This window comes from Maylandia zebra, linkage group LG7, assembly GCF_041146795.1.
Source record: "Maylandia zebra isolate NMK-2024a linkage group LG7, Mzebra_GT3a, whole genome shotgun sequence".
NCBI classification, from domain to species: Eukaryota; Metazoa; Chordata; class Actinopteri; order Cichliformes; family Cichlidae; genus Maylandia; species Maylandia zebra.
The window spans coordinates 69,275,776-69,290,129 of NC_135173.1; the positions used below are offsets into that span (position 1 = coordinate 69,275,776).

The window sequence follows — 14,354 nt, forward strand, 5'->3', positions numbered from 1 at the left end:
GTCTGTCCCTCCACAGACGTTGCGAACTGCAGGAAAATCCTATCTGATCGTCTTTCTGTTCGTCTTCTTCCCGGGTTGTTTCTTCCTGCTCAGTCTCATTTTGGCGGTGGTTGTCATGACACGAGCGGAGCAAGAAGAGACTCGAGATGCCGAGGCCATACAAAGAGAAGAAGAGTTCGGACGGATTGTGGAGGTGCTGAAGAGGAGAGAGGAGGAGGAGGTCAGTAAGGACTCATTGCTTCCACAGGAATTAGGAGGGCAATGAGCAGCCAAATACTAATCAAGTCTAATCAGATTTAGTTCATTGGTTGGTCATCAGTAAGTGTGTGCACCTCTTTAACAGCAGATTTTGTCAGTTTGCTGTGGAGCATCCAGGTGTGTGCTAACACAATACCACATTCTCTCCAGGACTGGGTGCTGCACCTTCAAAAAAACAAAAGCAGGAATCAATGATCCACACACGGGAATAAAGTTGCTTCTTATTTGCTGAACCTTGTGTCACATGTTACAGGTGCAACTTTTTTACGTCTACCTAACTTACAGCCCTCTCTTCTTCTGAATTCTTACATTTATCTCGACTTCTGGAACAGACTCAATACCGCTGTTGGGTCTGCGCTACAGCAGGCCCGCTGGTTCACACTGATTCCTGTAAAGAAGGAAATACAGAACAGCAATCGATCGGTTTTCACATGCTACAGCAAGGGGAGGATCTCGGGGCAAACCTTCTGCGCTCGAGCTCAGATTACTCCAAAGAACCAGCCCCCACTTGCAGCCTTTTTTTGTGTGACACACAGTTTACACAAGCACCCATTGTAAAAAACCCCTATGGTCACAAAAGGTTAAAACACTGCGTGTGTGTGTGTATATGCATGTGCGAGCATGTTTGTGTGTGTGTGGGGGTACGTTTGTGTGACTTCCTGCTGAGGATGTGCCTACAGTTACGCTATAGCCCCCCTCACCATTCAACAGGCTGGGGAGGGCAACAGAAACAGAAGGATGTCTCTGAGCACACAGTTTAAGGCCAGGCTTACAAACTTAAGTACAATAATGGCAACATTTAACAATTTCAGCCTAACAACCACCTTTCCTGGCCTCGCCAGTATAGCAACACACAATGCCCTATCTCAACAATCAACCTACTCTGTGCGCTTCTCCAGAGAAATAAACATGAACTTAAGACGCCTGTACTGATAATAACTGTTATGCATATATAAACAAATGATTCATTATGATACCACACTGGGCATTGCAGCAAATTCACGGCAAGAACTGATGCTCAGAGAAACCACAGAGAAACCCCAGTTACTGTGGCTGAGGTCCAACAGCCCCACCTCAGACTCTACAGGCCTCATTGAGCAGGTTGATGGGCTCCATGGCCACGACAAAAGGGAGATCAGAATCGCCTTTATTGGCCGTGTATATGCGCAGACACATACGAGGAATTTGGTTCGGGTAGATGACGACTCTCAATCACAGCAATGTAAATCACAACAATATGTAAACAACACAATAGAAACAATATAAAATAACCATAAGGTGTGTGTCTCTAGGAGGAGAGCCACACCAACAGCTGAGCTCTGACAGCTTGGAGCACTGGCACACTAGGCCCAGGTGTTGCCAGTGTTGCTAAAACATTCCACACCTGTACAAAATATACTGGAATAACACGAGTAGGTCTATTATCGGGCTTTAGTTCTGTTCATATATCAAACACGTCCTATTCTTCATCTAAATATCCTTCCTTCTGTGTCTAGCATGTGACCAATCCTGCAGACCTGTCGGCAGTGTGCATTTAAAATCCAGCTGTTCCAAAAACCTTTCACCAGCTTCTTCTCAACTTATTGTGTCAGCCATGACCTTTCTGACACAAAATAACCCTGTTTGGAAACTGTTCAGAGTACTGTGGGATGGCTCTGCTGAAATCGTCATTTAGCATAACTGAGTTTGGGTGTTTTGTTATGGACAGCAGGCTTCCAGCAGGGCAGAGACTCCAGAGCAACAGGACTCACTGCAGAAGAAGAAATCAGCTGGTATACGAGCTACTAAGCAAGAATACGTTGAAGGTAAACAGATATTTACCTCCACCTCTTTAACCTCCACCTTCCTTCATTGGGACAGGACAACACGCTCCGTTACTGAGAGCAGTCACAGGTACACAAACACGAAGAGCCGAGGCTCTGCAGACAACTTAATGCTGACACAGTTTGTGGCCTCACAGAGTAGCTTTGTGTTGCAGAGGCAGAGGAGCACCACCGGCCTTTGTGCTGCACCTGCACTGACGCCTTCCTGAAGGGGGACTGTTGTGGCTGCTGGCGATGGCTCAAACAGCAGTTTCACACTTTTATCACGAACCCTTTCTTTGACCTGGTCATCATCATCTGCATCATTGTTAGCACCATCTTCACAGCCATGGAACATTACCCTATGATGGAGGAGTTCATGGAGACCCTGGTCATCGCTGAGCTGGTGAGTGTTGAAGAAGTGTCTGCAGACCCTGTTATCTCCTACTTGGTTAATTTAATGGCAGCTTCTTCACTGCAGGCTAAAATCAGGACTTTTCCATTCTGCTCCCTTAGTTTGGTGTAGACTTGATCAGTCGGAGGGACCATATGTTCTTCTTCGATGTGCCTCCATGACCAATTTAGTGATGAATGCTTTTAGCGGGTTCTTCAGCCACCTAGCAAGAGTGGTTTAAAATGTCCACTCAGAGCAATTACATCACAAATGGTAACAAACCAACGGTACAAACCTGTAAACGACCTGCATAACTGAGAGGAAAAGCAGCACAGTGAGGTAAAAATGTAACGGGGGTACAGTATAAACCTCTGGCAAGTCTCGAGAAAAGTAAGGATCAGCTGGGATTCAGAGGGAGCTTTACTGAGGTTTATTTACATCGTGAGTCTTTGCAGTAACAGTGATGCCTGGTCAGAGTGATCTACCTTTACATGGGTGACATTTCACAGGAAAATTATTGTTTTGTTGGAACTTCTACTTCTGCACGGGACTCGGTGTGTTCGAGGTTTTTCGTCCGCCTGTCTGCCGATGGTTGGATGAATTGGATGCAAAACATGCTTCTACCCTGTGACCTCTGACCCCTTTGAACTGTGCAGGTCTTCCGTGTGATCTTTGCAGCTGAGATGATCATCAAACTTGTCGCACTGGGCCTGCATGGATACTTCCAGGTCAGATTTGTAGTTTCTTCTCAACAGTTCAGCGATCTGCCATTTTCAAAGAAACATTTGTGATTGTTTGTTGTCGTGGTTACAGGTGCGCTGGCATATCTTCGACTTTATCCTCGTCATCATTTCTCTGGTGCAGCTGGGACTGGCTGACGTTGAGGGTCTATCTTTGCTGCACAGTTTTCTTCCGGTTAGTATAACATCACCATCACTGTCATCATCATCATCTGTTCTCACGTATCTTTCTGTTTGTCCAGTTTCGAGTGTTTCGGCTGGCCCGTTGGTGGCCGATGCTCCACATGTTTTTGAAGATCGTCTGGGCCTCAGTGGGGAACCTGACTCTGGTTCTCTTCATCACGGTCTTCATGTTCTCTGTGGCGGGCGTGCAGCTGTTCCAGTCAGACTACAAAGCTAACGTCTGTCGCATTTCTCATGACCGCCAGCTTCCTCGTTGGCATATGGAAGACTTTTTCCACACCTTCATGCTTGTCTTCAGGGTCTTGTGTGGACATTGTTTAGAGTCTTTATGGGATTGCATGGAGGTCTCGAATGATGGCATGTGTGTGACCTTCTTCATGATTGTCCTGATTGTTGGAAAGCTGCTGGTGAGTCTCTTTACACTTAACAACCTAGAATGACCCAGTCCACCTTAGTCCATCAGGAGTTTTTGAATGAGTTCCTGGTCTGTTTGCAGATCCTACATCTGTTCCTGAATTTATTGTTCATCAATGTTCAGCTGGTGGATTCAGAAGACAAAACAACAAACATTCTGCAGAGTACCATGAAACAGACCAGAACCTGGATCCCCAAGAGAATCTGGACTTTGTGGGGGAAGAACTACGCTGACCAAGATCACAAAGGTGGTTTTTGTTTGTATATTTGTCTTTGTAGGTTCTCAGTTATCCAGGTCACAGTAATCCAAGGAGCTTGTTTTGTGCCATTACTTTATTGCTGTTTTGGGGGTCTGCATTATTAACATGGAATGTAGATATAACACTGGCACACCCACAACGAGGTAACATATTAGTCAAAGTCAAACTTTAGTGTCATCTCCGCTAAATGGCAAATGGCAAATGGCCTGTATTTGTATAGTGCATTACTTAGTCCCCTATGGACCAAAAGCACTTTACACTGCATTCAGTCATCCGCCCATTCACACACTGGTGATGGCAAGCTACATTGTAGCCACAGCTGCCCTGGGGCGCACTGACTGCTACAGCCAGTGCAGCATATAAAGACAAGACGACGAGTTACATCAGTGCAAAAAACCCTAATAAATGGATATAAAAGGAGTAGAAAAATAAATATACACTTAAGACTAAGACTTAGTGAAGTCCTGTCTTGAAGCCTGAAACTGGATGTTTACAAACTGGATCTGACTTTGACAGTGAGGGACTCTGCTCACTACTCATTGGTAGTAAAATGTAAAGTGGATTGTAGTCTCGACTTAAATCTTCCCGTCCTTCCTTCTCCTCAACAAGACTTCAAACTAGTGACTGAGACCATAAATTCATCAGTGAGCTGAGTGATGAGGTGAACACGAAGCTCATTTTCTCATATACTTGCAAATGTTCAGGTTACAACCAGAGGAGTCGCCACCTGCTGGACATTAGAGAGACTGCAGGTTTGAGGCAGTGTTGCCTTCATGTTTCAGGTCATCCTCACACATACTCTGTTGTTAGTGGTTTATTTTTTTTCTGTGGATCGTATTTGGATTTCTGTGTCTTTTTTAAATTTTAGATTTAGAGCTTTTAATTTGAAAATATTTTCATGTTTTCCTCATTTGCAGGTGACACTGAAAAAGACAACAAGGAGGAATATCTGGCCTTAAGCTCTGTGAGCTCAGATCAGCTGACCCTTGATGATAACCACACAAACATGGCCGCCTGGGAGGCCCCCGTCGCTGTGGCTGAGATCGAGTTTAGGACGCCTGAAAATGCAGAAGAAAAGGAGACGCAGCATGTAAAGCAGATTCTACTATTTTTGATCCTAGAGCAGAATTTCATGTTAAAAGTAAATACTGATGTGTGACGCAGCTTCGGCCTCGAGTATGAACAGCAGATAAACATGTTTGTGTCGCCACGGGGCGACCGTGGCTCAGGGGGTTGGGAATCGCATCTGTAACCGGAAGGTCGCCGGTTCGATCCCTGGGCTCTCTGTCCTGGTCGTTGTGTCCTTGGGCAAGACACTTTACCCTACTTACCTACTGGTGTTGGCCAGAGGGGCCGATGGCGCGATATGGCAGCCTCGCCTCTGTCAGTCTGCCCCAGGGCAGCTGTGGCTACAACTGTAGCTGCCTCCACCAGTGTGTGAATGTGAGAGTGAATGAATAGTGGTATTGTAAAGCGCTTTGGGTGCCTTGAAAAGCGCTATATAAATCCAATCCATTATTATTATTTATTATTACACAGTACTATTTTCCTCACTGTGATCACTGTGCATGAAGAACATCTCTCCACCCTCGATGTGACCGCAGCATCATCAGAGCTTCAGCATAACTGCAGTTGTCTTTATGATGAATTGAGTGAAACACAGCGATGAGATGCTTTCACACACACATCCACAGCACACAGGTTTAAGGCAGACGACTGGACCGTGTAAAGTTCAGGTTTTAGTTTGAAATTCATCAGCAGCTGCTGATGTTAAAATCACTGCAACAGTTTAAAGAAGGTGATCATCAGACTTTTGCAGGACTGAAATCAGCCATCCTGAATTCACAGACACAGTAAAGACCCGAGACATAAACCGCGTGAGCTTTCAGAGTGTGAACACTTAGTCCGGTGACAGTATTTTAAAGTAACTAGGACATTAAAGTTTATTTATGTTTGTGAACTTCTGTGTCTGCAGTGTGACGTCATGCAGAAACGTAAAGATGAAACTCATCCAGAACCTGAGGACTGCTGCTGCAACAGTATGAGCACACACACACACACACACACTGTTATATCAAATTATTATATGTAAAATAGTTTAAACCTGCAGTGACAAACCTTTGTCTCCCTCTTGTGGCAGTGAGAGTAATTACGTAAATGCTGAGCTTTGGTAAACGTGTTCATGTTTCACCATATTTGGATCACACAGACTCGGATACCTGCTAATTAGTGTTCAGTAACATCCAAATAAAATCCTCAAGTTTCAGTCCCTGAAACTGGACCTCAGACTTCTTGAATGTCTGTTGGTCCAGTCAACCTCACAGCAGCCATATTATTGGTCAGATGATTGTAATAAAAATGATCCAAAAGGCTCCAACAGCACAAACACGGTCCAGAGGTCCAGTTCAGGGACTGCAATTGGCAGACAGCTAGCAGCTACACCCGCCTGTGTCACCATCCACCTGTTAGTCAAAGAGGCCCCGCCCCTAATAATGCCAACTTTAAGGCTCAATACAAACCTTCTCTCACTCTCTTACAGTTGTCATGAAAGGGGGAAATTATGGATATGGATTTGGTCTCAGGCTGTAAACATGTTTATTTGTGCTGTAAAGTTTTAACATAGGGACATGTTAAATCTATGGCGACCGGCTCACTGCTGGAGCCTCTGCTAGAGGAACTGCAGCTTTTGGTTCTTCTGTGCATGATTTAGTTTTCAGTGCCTCAGTTTGATGGATGATGTAGACCCAATTTAAAAGTTCAACAAACTGTGACATACAGAGATGATATCAAAGTTCCTTCACTGCAGCTGTTTCCGTTACATCAAGAGAACAGAAGCCAATCAGTCAGCAACGCCTCTGATGTGTTTCAGGCTGTTACATCTGCTGTCCGTTCCTGGAAATAGACACATCCCAGGGTACCGGCAGGGTCTGGTCTAACTTCAGGAGAGCCTGCCTCTGCATCGTGCAACACAAATTCTTTGAGGGCTCCATCGTCTTCATCATCCTGCTGAGCTGTGCAGCTCTGGTAAACAGACATTGTCAATACATATTTGACAATATACATCATGAATTCATGTCACATTCAAACCCTGAACTCACTTGGACATGTTTTATCTTCCTGGCTTAACTCCACACTGAAACCACTGAGCTAAACATATGGCACTGATAGCGACCTGCATGAACCCACAGACAGTTGATTTGGTCTTTGAAGTCACTTTTGGATCAGTGTCTTGATGCATGCTCAATCATCCAGGTAAGTAAATCCCAAAGGTTGAATCTGTACACCTGGTCGTAACGTTTTCAGGAGAAACTTTCATCATCAGGGGACGTCTTCAGTCTCAGCTGACTGCAGGTCTCCAACCATATAAACAGGACATTTGCACACTGACTGAAACTAGCACCACTGAAGGAACAATGGGCTGGGAGGTCAGTTCCTTCATCGTTAATATGCAAATTCTTTTGACCATTGATCAAAGACGATTGATCAATAACCATGAGTCCCATTCACAGAGAGTTGGGGAATGGCTGCAATCACAGCATTGTAAGATGGTGACAGATGTACCCTTAGGCCCCTCCTCCGTTCAGAGATGGTCCTTCCCTTTTCACGTAAATGGCCTCCTTGACTCCGCCTTCAAACCAGCATTCCTCCCTGTCCAGGATGTTACATCCTCATCATTGAAAGAGTGTCCACTGGCCTGTAGGTGTGAATAGACTGCAGAGTCCTGTCCTGACGAGGTGGCTTTTCTGTGTTGTGTCATCTGCTTGTGCAATCTACTGTTTATAAGGTTGGAAACCTGCAGTCAGCTGAGACTGAAGAAGTCACCTGATGATGATGAAACGTTTCTCCCACTGAAAACGTTCAGATGAACTGAATCAACCTTTTTGGGTTTTGGAGCTGTTGGGGTGGTTTCCTGTTCATGGGTAGAAAAGTTATGTCTTATTATTGCAGAGGTGCTGCTCTAAAAGACACAAAACATCCCCTCACTAAAGCGCCAGAGTTGCAGATGATCACAGTCTACAATATTAGAGAGAGGATCACAACAATCAGATGACAAGAGCAGCCCTTGGTGACAGTGGGAAGGAAGAATCCCTTTTTTAACAGAAAGAGACCTCCATCTGAACCAGAATCAGGGAGGAGCAGCCATCTCCTGGATGTGTCGGAGGGTGGTGGGAAAAAACACAGACAGAAAAGAAGAGCTCATGAAGAACAAACAGGACAGCAGGTCGTCTGTTAAACCAGAAGGTCACACTGCTAGAATGACAGTGGTTGTCCTTAGATCGTCTCATATGCTGCTTGTTGTGAGTAAACAGGCGTGTGTTTGTGAACAGGTTTTTGAGGACATCTACCTGGGGCATCGTCCAGTCTTGCAGAGAGTTTTGAAGATGGCAGACCTGGTGTTCACCTTCGTGTTTCTGGTGGAGATGCTACTGAAGTGGATCGCTTTTGGATTCAAGAAATACTTCACAAGCTTCTGGTGCTGGCTCGACTTCCTCATCCTAGATGTAAGAGCACAATCGGCAGCACCGATTATTGGCAGTATTTTACAAAGCCAGTCACAGAGGGACCACAAGCCAGTGTTGTCCTGGTGCTGGTCCCAAGCCTGGGTAAATGGGGAGGGTTGTATCAGTAAGAGCATTCTGACTAAATCTTGGAATGAACGAAAAATGATGTGGGGCATTTAACCATGTGTGGAGCTGGGGATCATAGACCCACCTCAGCATTGGTGATGGCACCGAAGCTAAAGGACGGGCTGTTCATGTCTGAGGTGTGGGCGGCTTTGACAGGATGTCAGTATTTGACGTTGTAGTAAAGAAATGGGGTTGTTTCAGTTTGAACAGATAAACTAACAGCACACAGTCAGGCTGGGTAAGATGAACCTGCTGCTTCACTGCTCTCCTGTACAATGAGGTCAGTTCAATTTAATCGAGTTCAATTCAATGTTATTTATATAGCACCAAATCACAACAACAGTTGCCTCAAGGTGCTTTACACTATAAGGTCAAGACCCTACAGTAATGTTAAGGAAACCGAAAAAATCCAACAATAATATGACCCCCTATGAGCAAGCGCTTTGGCAACAGTGGGAAGGAAAGACTCTCTTTTAACAGGAAGAAACCTCAAGCAGAACCAGGCTCAGGGAGGGGCGGGGCCATCTGAGGCGGGGCCTGATGATTTAAGACCTTATTGGTTTAAGAGTATGTGAGGAGCAGGATTTTGAATTCTGGATTTAACAGGAAGCCAAAACAGGAGAAATCTGCTCTCTCTTTCTAGTCCCTGTCAGGACTCTTGCTGCAGCATTTTGGATCAGCTGAAGGCTTTTCAGTGAGTTTTTTGGACTTCCTGATAATAATGAATTACAGTCGTCCAGCCTGGAAGTAATAAATGCATGAACTAGTTTTTCAGCGTCACTCTGAGACAGGATATTTCTAACTTTAGAGATGTTGCACAAATGGAAGAAAGCAGTCTTACATATTTGTTTAATATGTGCTTTGAAGGACATGTCCTGGTCAAAAATGACTCCAAGGTTCCTCACAGCGTTACTGGAGGCCAAGGTAATGCCATCCAGAGGAAGAATCTGGTTAGATACCATATTTCTAAGCTTTTCAGGGCCGAGTACAATAACCTCAGTTTGATCTGAATGAAGAAGCAGAAAGTTAGCGGCCATCCAGGTCTTTATGTCTTTAAGACATTCCTGCAGTTTAACTCATTGGTGTGTGTTATCTGGCTTCATGGACAGATAGAGCTGGGTGTCATCTGCATAGCAGTGTAAATGTATGCTATGTCTTCTAATGATGCTGCCTAAGGGAAGCATGTATAATGTAAACAGAATTGGTCCTAGCACTGAACCCTGTGGAACTCCATAATTAACCTCAGTGTGTGAAGAGGACTCTCCATTTACATGCACAAACTGGAGTCTATTAGATAGATATGATACAAACCACTGCAGCACAGTACCTGTAATACCTACAGCATGTTCTAATCGCTCTAATAGGATATTATGGTCGACAGTATCGAACGCTGCACTGAGGTCTAGCAGGACAAGCACAGAGATGAGTCCACTGTCAGAGGCCATAAGAAGATCATTTGTAACCTTCACTAAAGCTGTTTCTGTGCTGTGAACTCTATGAGAAGTAAGCAAAGTTTATTTATTAAGTTTATTTATTTATTAAGCACTTTTCACAGAGTCGCTGTACACAAAAGGGTCAAATAAATCTGAACATTAAGTGCTAAAATATTCAATAAAAATATTTGATAAAACAAAATAAACTAAACAGGTAGTTTTAAAATAAATAAATAAACCTATAATCATTCCAATAAAACTTCTGAAGCCTGTTTAAAAAAAGATTTTAGTCCACAGAGTCCACTAAGTGTAGTTGTGGTGGTAGACTGTTCAACAGCCTTGGTGCCACAGACTGAAAGCCTCTGTGCCCCCTCGTCTTTAGTCATTTACAGGGAACAACCAAAAAATCCAGAGTCTGTGAATGAAGAAAGAAAGCAATGATTTGTCCAAGCTGGAAAACAGGTTATTACAATAGTCTAAAAATAACTTAGAAATGTTACTTAAATGAAATGAACAGCAATATGATGAATATTTTATATGCAAGTGGAAGCCAGAGAAGAATCCAATATTACACCCCGTACATGGCTCAACTCCTTGAACGGTCCACCATATACAAGCACAGGTGAGCCCATAAATGGCAGGAAGTAAACATTCATTACTAAATAAGGAAACAAGAATCTTACATGCAAGTGCGCCTGCAGTTAAACACTATAGCTAATAGCATCCCCCACCATGCTAGATCTAGGGGAGGAAAAATATCTGCACGCAGTTCAAGAAAAGGTTTACAGTTTTAAACACAACAAGGACAACTTTGATCAGAATGACTTCAACAGATACAATGGTTTGTTCTAACAGAGACAGTCCTGTCAGATAAGTAAGAAGAAAACCAGTCTAAGGCAGAGCCACATACACCAGCCTAAACCTCAAGCCTGTCAGGCAGAATGTTATGGTAAATGGTATGAAAGGCTGCACTAACACTGGACAGAATGATAGCAGAACAGTCCCCTGCATCAGAAACCATTCAAAGATCACTACAGATTCATTATACAAAAGACAGAGCAAAGACCTGATTTCCTACAGTTGAAACCTGACTGAAACTCTTCCAATAAGCCATTCCTCTGCAGATGATCTGTTAGCTGTTGACAACTACTGTTTCAAGAATCGATAACATGAAGGCTGGGGATTGGCCTATAATTAGCTAAGACAGCTGGGACAAGGGGTTGTATTTAAGTAATGTTTAACAACTGCCATCTCGAAGGCCTGTGGCTTGTAGCCGATTATTAGAGACAGGTGGATCACATTGTCACCGCTGTGCTGTCTTCTAGGTGTCTCTGTTCTCCCTGATGGGCAACATGCTTGGATACACCAGCCGGCCTCTGAGAGCTCTGAGGACTCTGAGGGTCCCGTCTCGCTTCAAGGGCATGAGGGTGAGGCAGGCACTCATACAGATACAGACATTGCCGAGCAGGATGTAGGTGTACTCTTCTGCTAGAGAAAGAAGATCAAATATTTATGAAATTCTTTGCTTGTTAAATGATTTGTAGAGTTCGTGTGACTTTCTCTTTTGCTCTACTCATCATTGTGTTCCCTTTTTAGGAGATTTGAGTCCTTAGGGTGTGTCTGTTATTTCCCATAGACACTGAAGGTTTGTCCTATCCATCATCATTCTCCTTATTTGCAGGGTATCTGTCCCTAACAGTTTCTTCGATTTCACCCAACTCAGGGAGCGTTCATCAAACAATCTTTGTTTTCTTATTTCTCGGTTGTCCATCCTACAGACGTGGCCCAGGTATTTTAATCGCTGGTGTAAGCAGAAGGACTTTATCACTTTTGTCTCAGTAATGCGTGCAGGTCTGCATTTGTGAGTTTTAATCGCCAACCTGTTATTCAGCCTCCCAAATCTGTATGACCACACAAAAAGAACACACTGTCCTTTGACGTTCAGAGGAAAGTTTGTCCATACTTGAGGAGGTTACTCCACAGACTGGCGGCTGTGCTCCGTTTGCTCAGCCAGGCACAAGACTGGGTTCCCCAGGGTGTAGCTGTCCTAATGACAGAGGTGTGAGAGGCGACTGGTCTTACCAGGACTTATCAATGCCTTGTAACCCTAGTATAAAGCCAGTTGCATGTCACACAATTTACACCCCAAGTTGAATGATTGTTTACGTTGTATATCATTTGCTTAGTTTTTGTTTACAGGTTTTCAGGTCTTTCAGTAGCTAATAGTGAACTTTCCTGGCAGAACTAAAGTCCTGTTGGATGGAGAGCCAACGTGGAGGCAGCTTATTAACTGGATGTGAGCTGATTCACAGCAGAGACCTTTTTGTCTCTGTCTGTGTGCAGGTGGTGCTGAAGGTGCTTGCCGTGACGCTGCCCTCCATGTTCAGCATGCTGCTGGTGATTCTGGTCATCTGGCTTGTCTTCAGCGTGATAGGAGTGAATCTGTTTGCAGGAAAGTTTTCTTACTGTTACAATGAGACTTCAGAGGAGCTTTTCTCCTTTTACGTGGTGAACAACATGGCTGAATGCTTTTCACTGATGGATCAGAATTTCTCTGAGGTCAACTGGAAGACGTGGACGTTTAATTTTGACAATGTGGGGATGGGTTTCCTGTCGCTGCTGATCATGGTCAGTGTGAACACTCTAACTTGTTAGTTAGAATGCATAAAACCATCAACTGTGTGGAAAAAACATAACCAAGCTAACTAAAGTCAGTATCATTTAGTAATACAGCTTGAATTCATTGTTTTTCTAATGAAACTCTGTGTTGATTGTGGGTCAGGGGACGTCTTCAGGCTGGATGGACATCATGTATGCAGCTGTGGACTCCAGACAAGTCAGTATACACGCTGGATCAGTACTATTACTGTTGCTGTTATTGCTGGTATATTACTACTGTGTGTGTGTGTTAAAACCACTGTATGTGTGTGTGTGTGTGTGTGTAGGTGGAAGACCAGCCGCGCTACGAGATCAATGTGTACATGTACCTGTACTTCATCTGTTTCATTATCATCGGCTGCTTCTTTACGCTGAACCTCTTCATTAGAGTCATCATTGATACGATCCACCAGCAGAGACACAAGATAGGTCACGCACACACACACAGTTGGGCATCAGTCTGTAGAAGCTCCACAGTGTTGGCTGAATTCGTTCTTCCTGTTTCTGTCAGTTAACTTTGCTCTTGTCTCTCATCTCTACTTCGGAGGGAAACATGTTTTTGTGACGGACCAGCAGCAGAAATATTTGAGCACCATAAAGAAACGATTCTCTGAAAAACGCAACAAAACTGTTCCACGACCTCAGGTCAGTTCAGATATAGTTCTTCAGTCTTTGTCAACTGCTGGCTGATTTTCATTTTTAGCCCAGTCCTTGTACCCGACCACTTTCAGAAGATTACCCAACTCTGACCCATTCAGGCACAAAAGAGGCTCCTAACTCAAGGGATGAACTAATGTTGTGTCCACACATGATGCACAACTCAGGAAACAACCAGTTTCAAGTTGTATCTTTGAGCTCTTTTGCTGAATTTGTGAAAAATGCCAAAGAAATGGGAATCTAAGGAGCTTGGAAAGAGAACCGTTAGTTGTTTGAAGACGTTTCAGCTCTCATCCGAGAAGCTTCTTCAGTTCTAAGGTCAAATGGTGGAGAGTCCCAGATTGAAACCCAGTGGGAGTTTCCCCCCAAAGAGGTACAAAGGACCCCCTGATGATCCTCTGCCTAATCACATGAGCCAAGGTGTGAAAACGGGTGTGGGTCACAATCAGCCAGGGTTTCGGGTGAGCTCATGGTGAAACCCGGCCCCACCCTGTCATGTGATTTCCTGAGGCCAGATGGCCCAGGATGTGAGTGGGTGTTAAGGCGTCTGGGGAGGGATCTCAGAACTGGATTATAGATGGCAGAGAGTTGTAAACTCCAGGTGGACTTACAGTGGGGCAAAAAAGTATTTAGTCAGCCACCGATTGTGCAAGTTCCCCCACCTAAAATGATGACAGAGGTCAGTAATTTGCACCAGAGGTACACTTCAACTGTGAGAGACAGAATGTGAAAAAAAAAATCCATGAATCCACATGGTAGGATTTGTAAAGAATTTATTGGTAAATCAGGGTGGAAAATAATACACCTACAACTGCACGGCCACTAACAGCTCCAACATCATTGTGAAGTTTGCGGACGACACTACAGTGGTGGGTCTTATCACCAAAGGTGATGAGACGGCCTACAGGGAGGAGGTCAGCGCCTTGA

At 44.3% G+C, this 14,354-nt stretch overlaps 1 protein-coding gene across 1 annotated transcript in view; it reads left to right on the plus strand.

Moving 5' to 3' along the window:
* LOC111501024 (sodium channel protein type 4 subunit alpha B) overlaps positions 1-14,354 on the plus strand; it is a 66,975-nt gene that overhangs the window by 21,210 nt on the left and 31,411 nt on the right. The window contains exons 11-27 of the mRNA XM_076887005.1: positions 17-220; positions 1,967-2,030; positions 2,119-2,151; positions 2,237-2,466; positions 3,111-3,182; positions 3,268-3,369; positions 3,437-3,784; positions 3,874-4,039; positions 4,969-5,141; positions 6,027-6,090; positions 6,921-7,075; positions 8,380-8,553; positions 11,438-11,539; positions 12,456-12,740; positions 12,895-12,948; positions 13,058-13,195; positions 13,311-13,415. Coding sequence (XP_076743120.1) covers positions 17-220; positions 1,967-2,030; positions 2,119-2,151; positions 2,237-2,466; positions 3,111-3,182; positions 3,268-3,369; positions 3,437-3,784; positions 3,874-4,039; positions 4,969-5,141; positions 6,027-6,090; positions 6,921-7,075; positions 8,380-8,553; positions 11,438-11,539; positions 12,456-12,740; positions 12,895-12,948; positions 13,058-13,195; positions 13,311-13,415 — 2,469 coding nt within the window. The remainder of the gene's footprint in view (positions 1-16; positions 221-1,966; positions 2,031-2,118; positions 2,152-2,236; positions 2,467-3,110; positions 3,183-3,267; positions 3,370-3,436; positions 3,785-3,873; positions 4,040-4,968; positions 5,142-6,026; positions 6,091-6,920; positions 7,076-8,379; positions 8,554-11,437; positions 11,540-12,455; positions 12,741-12,894; positions 12,949-13,057; positions 13,196-13,310; positions 13,416-14,354) is intronic.